This window comes from Xiphophorus couchianus, chromosome 19 (assembly GCF_001444195.1).
Source record: "Xiphophorus couchianus chromosome 19, X_couchianus-1.0, whole genome shotgun sequence".
NCBI classification, from domain to species: Eukaryota; Metazoa; Chordata; class Actinopteri; order Cyprinodontiformes; family Poeciliidae; genus Xiphophorus; species Xiphophorus couchianus.
Genome location: NC_040246.1, coordinates 13725291 through 13739199, shown reverse-complemented (window position 1 = coordinate 13739199; position 13909 = coordinate 13725291). Strand labels below are relative to the sequence as shown.

The following is a 13909-nucleotide window of genomic DNA, read 5'->3' as shown; positions in this document are numbered from 1 at the left end:
TGTCATATAAACAAAAATCTACAGCTTATAGAATACTTCCCTTGTACAGACAATCTCCAAAATGAGTCATGTTGGTTGTAGTATCATGATGTTGGACTGTTTTTCTTCAGCAGATCAGCGCTAGTCAAAGTTGATGGGAGAATGGATGGAGCTAAACATGGGGCAATTCTGGAAGAAAACCTGCTAGATCATGCAAAATACTTGAGGCTGGGATAGAGATTCATCTTCTAGGAGGAAGATAGTAAACATATAACCAGATCTATAACAGCATGGCTTAGATTGAAGCGTATTTGTGTATTTGAATGGCCTAAAATTTAGACATATTACAGTTTAGAATCTGTAACATGATTTTAAAATTGCTGTTCACAGGTCTTCTGTTTAGGACTAATCAGACTGATTGAGTTTGGATTAGTTGCTAAAACCTAACAGGCCCAAAGACGTCTTTCTTAAAATCTATAAAGCTGGTAGAGACACACCTCAATATGCAGATATTTTTCAGAGTAATTTGTAAGGAAAACCATAGCAAAAATGTAACCTTTTCAATTTTCAGGTGCTAACAGGCTGTAAAAATTGTTAATAAACCCATACAATCTTCAACGATGTCCTTAAAATCAGAGGAACTTCATCTGCTTCTGTCTCCACTTTGTCCCCTTAATGCGGTTCAATCTACTCTTCAACAATTTCATGCTACATTAACCAGCCAGGAAAAAGAAGATGTTTCCGACGTGAAGTATTAATGTGCAGCATACCAACAGTCTGAAAATGAAAATTCGTTGTCAATAGTTGCATTGCACCTGTGTTGCAGTTAACTTTTTCTGATTTAAGTTCAAATCTACGCAACCTATGAACAATTCAAGAACATCAGAGTTTTCTATAAAAGGTTTTAAAGTCAGGAATGAATAAATATGAAACACTTTTTAAAGTAATACAAAAATATTTATTTTTCTTATGGCAATTCAGAACAAAACTGACACAAATCTGGCTTGTAGAAAAAATACAGAACTCTTAGGCATGTTTATCTTGTGACCAACGACAACTGGAGTTTTAGCTGACTTTTTGGTCCGATGAGCTGTTTGAGAACGAGTATGCCTTTCCTAGGACTATTCTGTCTCTGAGGAGCTTGAAGAAGGCGTAGTAGTTGCTGAAGAGAATCAGGGCCAGCGATATCGTCTGATGCCACTTTTCCGAGCAAATGAGCGAGTAGAGCTGGTAAAAAATCATGGCACCTTCAAGGATGATGAGTATGTTTAATATTCGTAAAGGCTTGTTGAAGAAAAACTAGGGGGAAAAAAATGGGACAGGTTAGTGTTGAAATGTGTAAATTCACATTTTGTCACATTTAGCCTCAAACGTCTACATAATTTCAGTCTCTTGACCCGCTGGCACTGATATAGAGCGTATGCATATTTTTGCAAGGTAATGTGGTTTCTTTTTAAAACTAAAATTAATTCAATATAAAATCTCTTTCTCCAGTAAGACTCACATAGAAGCGATAGTGGGAAACATCCGAGGGAACTGCAACGTTATAGTGACCCATGGCTTTATAGACATTCTTATTATGTTTTACTAGGACTCCCTGTGGCCACATGTACTCTTCAGTCCATCTGTGAAAGGAAAACAAAACACAGCATGACTCATTAGTCTAGAAATTAGTCTGAATTGAGGTAAAATCAAACAGGAGTACGCACATGTGCTGAAGGACATTGGAGCAGAGAGAGGGGTCAACTTTCTGCCAGCAGCCCAGGTGGGCGGCAGCTTTGTGAAGGAGGTCACAATATCGAGGCGGCAACAAGTGTCTCATGAGGATGACTGACGTGCTGACCGATACCAGTATGAAGAGCTCACAGGACCACCGCTTGTCTACATACTGAGTGCTCTAGAGAACCATACACACGAAGAATTATATCAATATTCTCACGTCAAGGAAGCTGTATTGAAAAATATACCGAGATTGAACAGAATCTTACCTTTACAAACCAAACGGGTACAAACGCCACATAGTACGCGCTGAGCATGGAGCTGACCAGCACTTCCTTCATCCTCCAGTTGAAGTCCATCTTCAGAAACTCCACCTCTTTTCGAATGAGGTCAGGTGACAGACAGCAGGCGTGAGTGGGCATGGCCTGGACTCCGTACAGCTGGCTGGTGTGCTGCTTCCACGTCTCCTTCAGCACGGTGAAGTAGTCCCTGCCGCGGCTCACGCTGCCGACCTCTTTGGAGCCGATGCTCGCGATCGGCGAGAGAGAACCCGCTCGCCGGAAATCACAGCTCAGCCGGAAGAACGGGATATACATTCCAAATCTGTGGGAACCAACACCTACCGTTAGATATTTGAAATGTTTCACAGTTTTATGGCGATAATGGTATCAAAAGGGATTTAAGAGGGGAAAAGTGTTTTGTAGCCCATTGGAAACACATATGTACATTTATGTTAACAAAGGTAACATGTTAATATCTAATTTATTCATATACAGCACTAATGACTGTTAGTGTTGACCTCATGCATAATTAGAGACAAGTTGAAACATAGTATGGTGATATATGACTGTAACATGTGCTACATTGATGTTGTGGTGTGTACTATTAATGTGTTTATCTTCTTACTTTTTTATATGTTTATCTGCAATTGTTGCTGTCTGCAAAGCAAATTGCTCCTTGGTGACAATAAAGCTTACCTAATCTAAACAAAATTGTAAATTCCTTTACTTTAACAAACCTTAACTATTTTATAAAGGACTTTTAAAACCTTCGTAAACAGCATAAATGTGCCTAGATGTGCTATAAATGCTTAAATAACAAGCCAGTAAAGCTTGTAAATGAGAGAAAATGTTGAATTTCTGATAAACATAACAGGAAGTTTATTTTATTTTGTAGAGCCAGAAGTAAGTTTGTTTGTAAAGCAGTTATTACGGGTAAAGTCTTTTGAAATAATTTAGTCATTTATTTCTGAAATCATTTTCAGAAAAATTAATGTGATCATAATTATGAGACCACAGAAAAAAATGAATAGACAGTAACAGATGAATAGCAACCAATGCATCAATGAACACCACTGTCAAATAAATCAAATGTGTTAACATTTCAAGTATGGAGTCCTAAGAAAATTTCCAGTCATCTTAAATATAGATAAAAACCAAGTCATTGATATTGCGTTCTGCTTTTCTGTCCCCGTTTAATTTGCTTTTTAGCAACATTTAAACCAGTGACAATTTGGGTTGTTGTTATAGCAACATTAACTCTATTCTGGCCAGAAGCTAAATATGTCAGAAAATATTTCCAAACACTGAAAAGGTAATCGAAAGTAATAAAGATCCATCAAAAATGCAAGGAGCTAACTGTTAAATCATTCAGCATCTATTTCAAACTTCATCAAACTATTAATATTTAACTCATTCTTTTCAATAATTTATATGAAGAAATTCAATATGATACTTAGGAGATAATAGCCAACACTGTAGGGAAACAAAGCTTGAAAGCCAATACTTGCCCCCTCAAATCACCCAGAAACATTTTGGGTGAACTAGAGTTACTTAATAGTTACATGGATTAAAACTTGTAATGACAGGAAACAGCAGCTGGAGCATCAACTGGGAAAACATAGAACTCAACTTATTGCTTCAGATGAACACAGGGTCAAGGAAACACAGGGAAACTGTTAAGTCATAGCCTTCACTCATATTAGACTAACTGTCCTACAGGTCTAAAATTTGAAGTTTTTTTTTTTTTTTTTTTTTTTTTAAGAATACTTACGGGTAGCAAAGGAAAAGTAGGCTGAGGACAGAGTAGGTTCTGCACAGATAAATGAGGGACCGACAAAGACTCCAGCCTGTCAATGTTAGTACTGCAAACCGGGCCATCACTAAAAATATTGAGTGGGGGAAGGAGAGTTTCCCACTCTGTGATGCCTGCAGGAAAAGGAAACCATGGTCAGACATAGGCAGAGTTATGCTCAGATGAAAATAATGTTTGTACAACAGCAGCTATTAACCACATAAATGCCAAAAATGGACATTGTTATCATCCTCCACCAAACAACAAACTTACCTCTTTTACAATTGCTGCAATCAGCCTTCTTGCCAGTATGATGATTGTGAACACCAGCATGTTATAATCAATAAGATGAAAATTCTGCAAATAACAACACTGATTAATTATTATCATTAAACTACTTGGGTTTTCGTTTTACATCTACAATTTTATTTTTAAGTTTTGAGGTTATACATTTCTTGCACAAGTCAAAATGGAAATTCTTCAAGTAAACAAAATAGAAGTTTGTGATCTGCAGAATGTAATTTGTGCATACTGACCAGAGATGTGTGTGAGGGAGGGTGTGACGGCGGATACCACCACACAGTCTTGTAGATGTTGACATAGTGGACAAACAGGGCGATCAGATGGCAGAAGAAGAGGTGAAGCTCAAACAACACGTTTCGATCCATGGACAGCTCGGGGATCTTGCAGTGTTTGAGGGGAACTACAGTCTGAGCGGCGAGCGGGGGGCTGGACATGCAGGTCCCAGAACCGTTTCTGCAGGCAAAACCTGAGCATTAAAAAGTAATCATACCACTTGAACACCTGGACTGCATCCTGCATTTGTTTTCAGCAGCCCTCGGTCAATGTTTTATAGAACCAGCTTTCACTGCTTTTATAGATTTGAGGGCTTTTCTCTACCAGAAACTGTAATTATACTGGAGTGTCTGTGAAAACGCGTACCTCAGATTCGTAATACAATTTAAATCTGGACTTTGACTGGGCCATTTTAGCACATGAATATTCTAAGCCATTCTAAGTACATCTGGCTGTGTGTTTAGGGTCATGGTCTGGCTGAAGGGTGAACCTCCTCCCCAGTCTCAAATCTTTAGCAACCTCTAACAGGTTTACTATGTTTTTACCTCTGTTCATCTTCCCACCAACTCTGACCAACTACTGAGTCACTCCTGCGAATATGATCCCTGCAACGTAATGCTTCTACCCCCATGTTGAAGTATGCAGATGTTTTTTTTCTCAAGATGATGAAGGAGCATAAAGTAGTTTTGACATAATGGACGGATCAATGTGGATTGTGCCTTTAGATAAGTAAACAATGGTTACTGTAATCCCTGCATGCATTGCAGCTAACTGGAAACCTGACTTCCCATTGACTTTCCTTCAATTTCTTCTTGCCACTTTTGTTAAGTGAACAACTAGTAGTCAACCTAACAACAAATTCTCCAACCTGAGTGGTAGTTCTCTGTAGCTCCTTCAGATGTATCATTGATCTTTTGGCTCTAATTAATATTCTCCTTCCCCAAACTTGTCTGTCAAGCTGGAAAGTCATGGGCATGCTGTGGTGGCGTAGGAGATAGCGCGACCCACGTTTGGAGGTCTTGGGTCCTCGACATGGCCGTCGCGGGTTTGACTCCCGGACCCGGCAACATTTACCGCATGTCTTCCCCCCTCTCCTTCCCCCTTTCCTGTCAGCCTACTTTCATATAAGGGACGCTAGAGCCCACAAAAAGTCCCCCTGGACGGGAGGAGAAAAAAAAAAAAGCTGGAAAGTCGTGTCATGGACAGTTGAAGTTGAGCCACAGTCTTTCCATACCTATGATCACTTTAAAAAGCGATACTGAAAGCTTGAGATCTGATCCCTACCTTAAACTTCTCCACAACTTCATCCCTGAGCTCTTTGGGCTGCATGATGCTGCGTGTTTACTAGAGTTCGCAACCAAACTTCAGTCCTTTACCGAATAGCCGGATTTACAGAGAGAGTACATGTGAACTATATTCTCTAATATGTGACATCTGAAACACACTACAGTAAAAATCATTTAATGGTATCAGAGTACATACACATGACACACTACTCCCAAAAATGATCCTTTACTCTAAAAGTATAATATGCTTCTCAGAGTTCGTGTAACATTCTAATAAAGTGCTTTGTTTTTGTAATGTATAAACACTTTTGCAAAGTCGTGTGCAGTTTTTCAGTTGGCAGGAACTGAACTGTGCAGCACAGATGAGGTGAGAAGATAAAATAGGAGACTTGCCTTGCACGGTTTCGCACCCCCGTGACTGGAGAGCTGGTGGTGTGGTTGCCATTGCTGACGGAGCCTGGATCACTGCTTAACGGAGGTCTGCAGTAGGTGGTCCGATTCGTCCCTCTCCTTCCACCGGCCATCGCAAAGACACCCACTGCTCACCTTTATGCTTCCTGTCTAGCTGCGTGACTCCCACTCTCTTTTCTTGCACCTGTTTACATTAAGGCAGTGAGTCAGTAGCAGTACACTGGAATGAATCAATCGTGCAGAATATGCAGCTTATACATTTTTTTAAAATCATACATTTATTTTTAGTTGTGTGCGTACGTCCTATCATTTCATGTATAATTTCCTTGTAAAACATTGCTCAGCGGTTGCATCAAATAGAGCCAAAACAAACACTACCTTACAACCTAAAAGGGGTCATTGCCATTATAAGCACCTGAAAATATCCAACAAAACTAAATGACAAGAAATATTTCATGCAAAATAAGCATGCATAGAGCCTCATGTTGGTGGTGCAAAACAGGTTTATTCAAGCTGCATAGCGTCCCAAATTTGGCTGCAGCTTTTGCGGAAGCTGTCATTACACGTTAGCAACGCAGCTACAACTGCTGTCTTTCTGCTTTGAAAATATACCACGGGTCGTTTGCATTTGATATCCTTAGAACAAGAGGGGGAACAACATGGATCACAACAATGAGACCCCCTGTCTTTCCGCCAAAACCACGCTTGATTAAATATCAAGATTCAGGCCTAAGCTAACAGAAAGCTAACTGGCTAGCAGGCTACCATTCAGGTAAACAAGACTACGGAGGAAAATATGCGCTTACCGCGGCGGGTGGTCAGTAGGAAGCTCGTCTGTTTAAATGATAACGGATTAAATTGTCAGATTTAACAAAACACTGGCTGTTTTTGCACTGAAACCAGCCAAGACACTCATTGTTGATGTGAAGCAAGTCGCTGGTGGGTGGGGGCGCGGATATTAAATGTGGGAGGAGGAGTTATTTAAAGGGCCATTCAGACACTTATTAATACAACACCAGTATGTACCAATTAAAATACCAAATATTATCAAATAGGTTATTTCAGTAATACATAGATAAATGGACAATTATAGATACCACTTGAAATAATTCTGTTTTATGCTGCTGTCCATTCCACTTTTATGCCAGAAACACTAGAGCAGGAAATATTGTGTTCCCTGAAGTGAGCCTTTTCAGTACTGAGTTTTTGGATTCTTTCCATCCAGTTTTCCAACAAATTCTTATACTTTGTACAATTGTTTCTACATTTACCAGTTTTTGCAACGTTCTTGACATTTTGAGAACAAATCAGTAACTTGGTTGGCTTGAATTATCTGCACGTTTCAAATAATGCTGCGTTTGGCTGACAGTTTTCCAATCAGTACATGCACATGGTATCAGGAAAAAGTTGACATTGTTGTAATCAACTGCAGCTTTTATAAACACAGCCAGTTTGGCTTAATAAACTCAGGAATAAAAATCTGACAAGGGATTCAGTTTAGAAATTAAAAATCTCCATGCTTCCATATTTGTCAATTTTTTCTCAAGAGCTGAAAAATACTTTCAAGACCTATAAACCCTCTAAAAACTAATCACACCAAGGTGTATGTGCACAAAGCTGGGAAAATGTACTCCTTTACATGTCTTTTTGCTTCTCATACTTGAGATAACCTGAATAGAGCAATTTTCAATTGACAGTTTCAAAATCAGACCACTATTCAACCAAATTTGACACAGTGCGGAAAATATACCAACTGCAAGTTGTCTCATCCTTTGCAGAAACCACCAGGAGGTATTTGTGATGGTTGTCAAAAACATTACTGTAGAATAATTTCAGCCACATTATGTTTCTATGCATGAAAAAAAAAGTCAGTATTCAAATTAGAGAATAATCTGAACTTTGACTATACCACTCTAGAAGTGAGCTTGCTGCTGTTATGAACTCCATGTTTATGCTGCTAGAACAGGGGTGCCCAAAGTCGGTTCTCAAGGGCTGGCATCCTGCACTACCTGATGGTAGAAACAACCTTCTCAGCATGTCAATGTTCTTCTTAGGCCTTCTAACAAGCCATCATTGGATCCAGGTGCGTTAAACCAGGGAGGGAACTAAACCATACAGGATCCCGGCCCTCGAGGACCAACTTTGGTCACCACTGTGCTAGAAAATCGAATAATGCATCTGATATTAAAACGTTTTGACATCCTAAGCATTTCTGTGGACAAAATGGAGAAAAAGCAAAGGCAAATACTCTCACAACTGACAACATCTAAAGAGACTTTAAAGAAAACACAACTGATAAATAAAAAAATTTATTTTCAGATTTGTTTTTCTACAAAACATGATTAAATGAGTTGTAAAACATTTCAAGAAGTTAAGAGTCATACCCCAAAGTTTGGATTCAAATATAAAAATTAAAAAAGCCACTCCAAGCTTCAGCAACACTTCTTCAAGCACCTCATTCATAGAAGAGGTGAAATTCAGCCATCAAACCAGACTCATTCACTTGGACAGCATTTGGTCCAAGTAGCCCTTCACAGGAAGCCTGCTTGGTCTCACTTTGCAGGGAATTTCAAATGAACCTGCAGAGCACAGCAACAACAGTCAGCAAACTTCATAAATCATCAAAACCTGATTTTGTTCGTTTCCAACTGACCTTACAGGCCTGAGCTGCTGGAGTTGAATCTATCAACTGCACCAACACAGTTCTGATAACCTAAAAGGAGAAAAAGAAATGAGATCCAGAACACACAAATGTCCAAATACACCAAGTGAGCAACAAAACATGCAAAACTAATTTTATACTAAATAAAAAGTATCATGCAACTCGAGCTGAAGAGTTTTTGCCCATTAATGGAATGTTTTAAGGCTTTGAGTGCAGCTACTCATTTTCATTAAACTACATTCTACAGAAATAACCAAGATGGATATAAGTATTGAGTGGAATGAAACAATTATTGGTTTTATTTGAGCAAGAGTTGCATCACAACCACATGATACGTTTTGTGCGTCTTAATTTTGCTCGGAATAAACTACTGAATATCACAGCATAATTTTGTACTTTAATGGTTTTGATGTTTTGGATGACTTGCATTACTTAAACATGTTTTGCACAGAAAATAAAATAAAAACAGAACAAATCTAATAAATGAGTGTTGGGGTTAGTTTTACCTTCTTGTGGCGACCTTTAGGCTTTTAGAATCCTCTCCTCTGCGATATTTTTCTTTTATAAAAAGCAGCCAGCATGACTTTGCATCAAAGTCAAGTAAGATCCCTGCAAGCTTGATTTGGGGAATACTGTTGAAATTCAGTCATTTTCAAGTGGCTGGAGATACATTGCGCTCTTGAGAGCTCTGAGAGATACACTAACTAAAGATTAATGACAATACATGTTAAAGCACTGCATCATTGTCAAGTCAAACATGAATTTGGCAGCACATAATCTCAAGTAATGAGCTTTATTACGTGTTTTTTTTTAAGGTGACATTACAAGTGCCATTTAGTTTGGATAAACAGACGAAGGTAAAGTCATTGGATGGGAAAAAAAACAAACGCTGCCCCTTTTTTTTTTGGTATTTTTCAAATTGTGGTCAGGTTAAACGTGTAAACATACAAGTTTAATCAGCATTGGGGAGCCATTGAGGACCATTTTCACAAAGTGAAGATAATCCTTTGGTACAATAAAGGCAAAAATACCAAGTTTAGATTGATTAAAATGAAACTAGAAACTTTATTGAAACACGCACTGCAGAAAAACATTTTGGGATATGTTTAGTATCCTATTTAGTCAAAAAGGTACACAAGAATTGAGCATTTTGGAGACGGCACGACTTAAACCATACACAGTTATCCTAAGGTTATGTACAAAATATTGAGGTGGCTGCAGCCTTGTATCCTTCAAACTTAACAAGAATTTATATCAGTATAATTTTGCACGTTATAGAACAGCTTAATATACCAATTGTAAAGGTGGCAGAAAGACGGATTTCTATATTTTAGGAGAAAACTAGATTGGCAATGTTGTATACAATAATGAGACTTTTGATGCAGATCAAAATATTGAAGGCTGTGTTTAAATTTGTTTTAGGTATATATAAAATTACACTGAAGCATTAAGAGCAATTAATGTCCAGTCATGAAGGACTTTTGAGAAATGCAGCCTATATAATAAGAGTTTAATCGCCACAATCACAGTTTAAAGTTAATCATTAACTGAAAAAGCCATCAAATATCACTAAAATATCACTTTTTCCATTTGTTAAGTTTAAGTAACTAATTCCTTACTACGCAACTGAAACATTTAAATGGAAACAGATAAACAATGGAAAAAAAAAACCCTCTGCTCCTCGTGTTTCTTATCTGGTACTCTGGTACATCCAACAAAATGTCTCCAAGTTTAAAAAAACACAAACATAAAATAAACCGTAAAAAAAGGGGGAACAAACAAGAAGGGAAATTACTTTTTGAAAAGTTAAGCCTGTTACAATCGGGAGACAGTTGCCATAGCAACTCTCTACCGGTAGTTGTTCAGTATCTGACGTATGGATGCTCCCTGTATGAACCCTTGGACTGCCGCGTCGGGGGAACTTTGCCTCCGGCCCCGGAGCCGGACCACGAGTTATCCCATTCACCCTGACCTACAAACAGGACACACACCAAAGCACAATTAACCTTCACAGCGTCACACACAGGACCACTTTGACTGTAGTGGTTCAAAAGTACAGAGAAGCATACCGTAGCTCTCATATGATGGATCCTGGGCTTCACCGTGTCCGTAATCGTAGTATTCCGTATCGCTGAAGGCAAAAATTAAGAAATGAGAAAACGCATTCAAGGAAAAAAGAAAGTGTGAAAAACTCTTAAATTTGACTTACGCTGGAGCAGGCTGCTGACTGTAATAGCTATCATATCCCTCGTAGGAAGGCTCAGCATAAGACTCCTCATATGAACCCTAAATGGAAAAAATAGTACGTTTAATAAGAGACATGGCCATCAAAATAAGTCTTTATTCACTTTGACACTTACATATTCATCGTAAGGTTCAGGTTTGGGCTGTGACCCTGAAGGTCCTGCTTGATGGGACAGGGCTGCGGCGGGGAGCATCCTTTGCGCTCCGCTCGCAGGCGGCCTGGAGCGGCCAGAGGACCCCCCTCTAGCTGCAGCAGAGGGTGGTCCGCCCCTACCGGCTGGGGCCCCTCTGGGCGCGTTTCCTCGAGACATTCCGCCACGGGGAGTTCCTCCACGCATCCCTCCTCTGAGATTTCCACGTGGCATCCCTCGTCCCCTAGGAAATAGATATATATTTTTGTAAAAAATTGTTTTATATATATACATATACGTATATATATAAAACTTGATTAATATCCTTTAACTATACATTTTCAAACTTCCACTCACCTTGGTCCTCCTGCACCAGGTGGTCCACCTCTGCCCCGTCCAAGGCCACCTCGTCCCCTTCCAGAACCATCTTGGGATCCATTCAGGAATTGAGGGTCCATGTAGGGGTCATGCTCACCAGGCTCCTGTAGTTACATTGGAAAAGTTTAAAAGGGTACACAATTGTGCATTAAGAGCAGATTAAGGTTAATGGAATAAAAGAATTCACTAACCGGGATGAGGAACTTCTTGACTTCATCCATGGCGTGAGCCATGCGCAGATAGTTTTCTGGTATGGGTGCTGTAACTTCGATGAACACATGCAGCTCCATGGCCAGGTGAGCGTATTTCGACTCGCCGCCCTTCCTGAGCTCTTCCTCCTGAAAAATAATGCATATAGTTTATCAAAATATATATATTCCATCCTCTGAAATGAGCTGCAAAGGAAGAAAAAAAATAGTTCTATGCACAAACCTTATTCTTGTCTCTCATTGAGCCTTTCCCCAAAACTGAGATCTTTGCCCCTGTCTCTTCCTGGAGTCTCTTGATTGTGCTGCCTTGAGGCCCCAAAAGCTTCCCGACAAAGTTGACCTGCAGAATAACGTCCACATCCTTCAGCAGCATGTCAATGGAACATTAATCTGTACATTTTTTCTCCATTAACACAGTAGAACTGCTCATGCAGAAATCAAAGACATGCACGACAGCAACACTGAAGTTGCAGGTCCAGTGGGAGAGGTTATGGAAGAAGCAGAGCAGGATTCAGATGAGACGGAGGACAGGACACTTAAAGACTTTTGATCCCACTGCTTCTCCTTTCTGTCAGTAGATTTTTCAGTGTGGAAATTTAAAACAAGTAAAGCTGCAGGATGTAACGTTTATAAAAATGTTTTTTGCATATTTGTTGGACCTCTCACCATGCCACATAACATGCCAGACCAGCACTTTTAGACTTAAGCTACTCATCTTCAGATTATTCTTACACTTGGCATCATGATAGTTACAACAGGTTTTAGACAACTGTATGACATATGCTTGGTGCATTTTACTTCAATTACCTCAACATACAACAAAACAGTTTCAGCAAAACACAATTATTTTTTTTTTCAATCAATTTTGGAAAATTGAAGCCTTTTAAATGCCTAAAGCTAAGCATCTCAATAGTATGGCCTTGCAAAGAAATCCTGTAGCAGCAGCTGATGCATACCCTGGGATACTGCTTGGTTGGGATGAGCACTCGCTCCTTTAGTTTCATAGTTTTGGTGGCAAAAAGGTCCAGGTAAGTCTCCTTCTCTGGTGTCTTCTTGGTTTCTCCTTTCTGGATCCTCTCAATCTCTGCAATAAAGAATAAATGTTTATTGAGTTTATTAAGGCATAAATTAAAATGCATACACATCCATTTTCTAACAACCTTGTCCCTAGTGAGGTCGGGAGGGGTGCTGGTGCCGATCTCCAGCTAACCGGGCTAGAGGCGAACTGGACAGGTCGCCAGTCTGTCGCAGGGCAACACAACAACCATGCCAATTAACCAATTAACCTGACAGTCATGTTTTTGGACTGTGGGAGGAAGCCGGAATACCCGGAGAGAACCCACGCATGCACAGGGAGAAAATGCAAACTGATTAAATAAACGTGCAGACACGGTCTTTCAAACATGCAGAAAGAACCCGGGCCGGGAATCGAACTCAGGACCTTCCTACTGCAAGGCAACAGCGCTTACCAACTGTGCCACTGTGCAGCCCCACAGTATATATAATACTAATATAAATATACATATATATAAAGCACAAAATAACCTAAACCTCATATGTATCGTCTATGAAGGGCTGTGATGCTTATCGGGATGCGATAGTTACAATGAGCTAATCGATTCTTTCGATTGTTACACAAATGTAAATGTTTTATGTAATCAAGTTTCATTAGATCTCATATGGCTCGTAGAAATAAGTTAAACATGTTAATCCAGAGAAGGGGTCTGACCCAAATGTCCACCAACCACGTGTTTTAATGCGCCATTGTTCAGGCCTGGCCGCGAAAGACAAGTTGATGTCAAAATAACTACATAAAACACTTTTTTTCTTCAAAAATCCCTGTCGCATAACACATGACATAATCGCATTACCAGCAGTGATGAGCTTCATGGCGTGTGTAAACGATGAATCCAGGCTGTCCTTCTCGGCCAGGAGCTCAGGGAGGTATTTAGTGTCTTCCATTTTGATTTTCTTTCTTTGCTAAGGCTCGACTATGGCGGACTCGCTGGTGCTTGGTTTTCTTGCAGTCGTTGGAAGCAAAACTGACTCGCTATTTGTTTATCCAATTAAGTGCGTTTATTTAGCTTATTTTGTTTTTGAAAATGATCTTGGTAAGGAAAATTATTAGCAGACTGCGAAGCGGCGACCCCGGCCGGTGTCTCTCCTCAGCAGACAAAGGAGGGATGGCGCAGCAGCATTTGAGAGGAAAGGGAGGAAGGGACGTCATAGTCAACCAGGGAC

The 13909-nt window shown here is 39.7% G+C and overlaps 2 protein-coding genes across 2 annotated transcripts; both read right to left on the bottom strand.

Moving 5' to 3' along the window:
• Nucleotides 1-914: 914 nt before the first annotated feature.
• tmem39b (transmembrane protein 39B) lies at nucleotides 915-8063 on the bottom strand. The gene is made up of 9 exons (XM_028000447.1): nucleotides 6851-8063; nucleotides 6027-6228; nucleotides 4308-4527; nucleotides 4045-4128; nucleotides 3751-3905; nucleotides 1968-2301; nucleotides 1689-1876; nucleotides 1484-1604; nucleotides 915-1278 (listed from the first exon to the last, which is right to left on the bottom strand). Exons 2-9 carry the CDS (start codon nucleotides 6155-6157, stop codon nucleotides 1045-1047), a joined length of 1467 nt encoding a protein of 488 aa, XP_027856248.1. The 5' UTR covers nucleotides 6158-6228; nucleotides 6851-8063; the 3' UTR covers nucleotides 915-1044.
• A 1422-nt stretch (nucleotides 8064-9485) lies between these two features.
• khdrbs1a (KH domain containing, RNA binding, signal transduction associated 1a) lies at nucleotides 9486-13840 on the bottom strand. The gene is made up of 9 exons (XM_028000448.1): nucleotides 13540-13840; nucleotides 12625-12752; nucleotides 11892-12008; nucleotides 11651-11797; nucleotides 11439-11563; nucleotides 11067-11325; nucleotides 10916-10992; nucleotides 10776-10837; nucleotides 9486-10678 (listed from the first exon to the last, which is right to left on the bottom strand). Exons 1-9 carry the CDS (start codon nucleotides 13628-13630, stop codon nucleotides 10569-10571), a joined length of 1116 nt encoding a protein of 371 aa, XP_027856249.1. The 5' UTR covers nucleotides 13631-13840; the 3' UTR covers nucleotides 9486-10568.
• Between the last annotated feature and the right edge of the window lie 69 nt (nucleotides 13841-13909).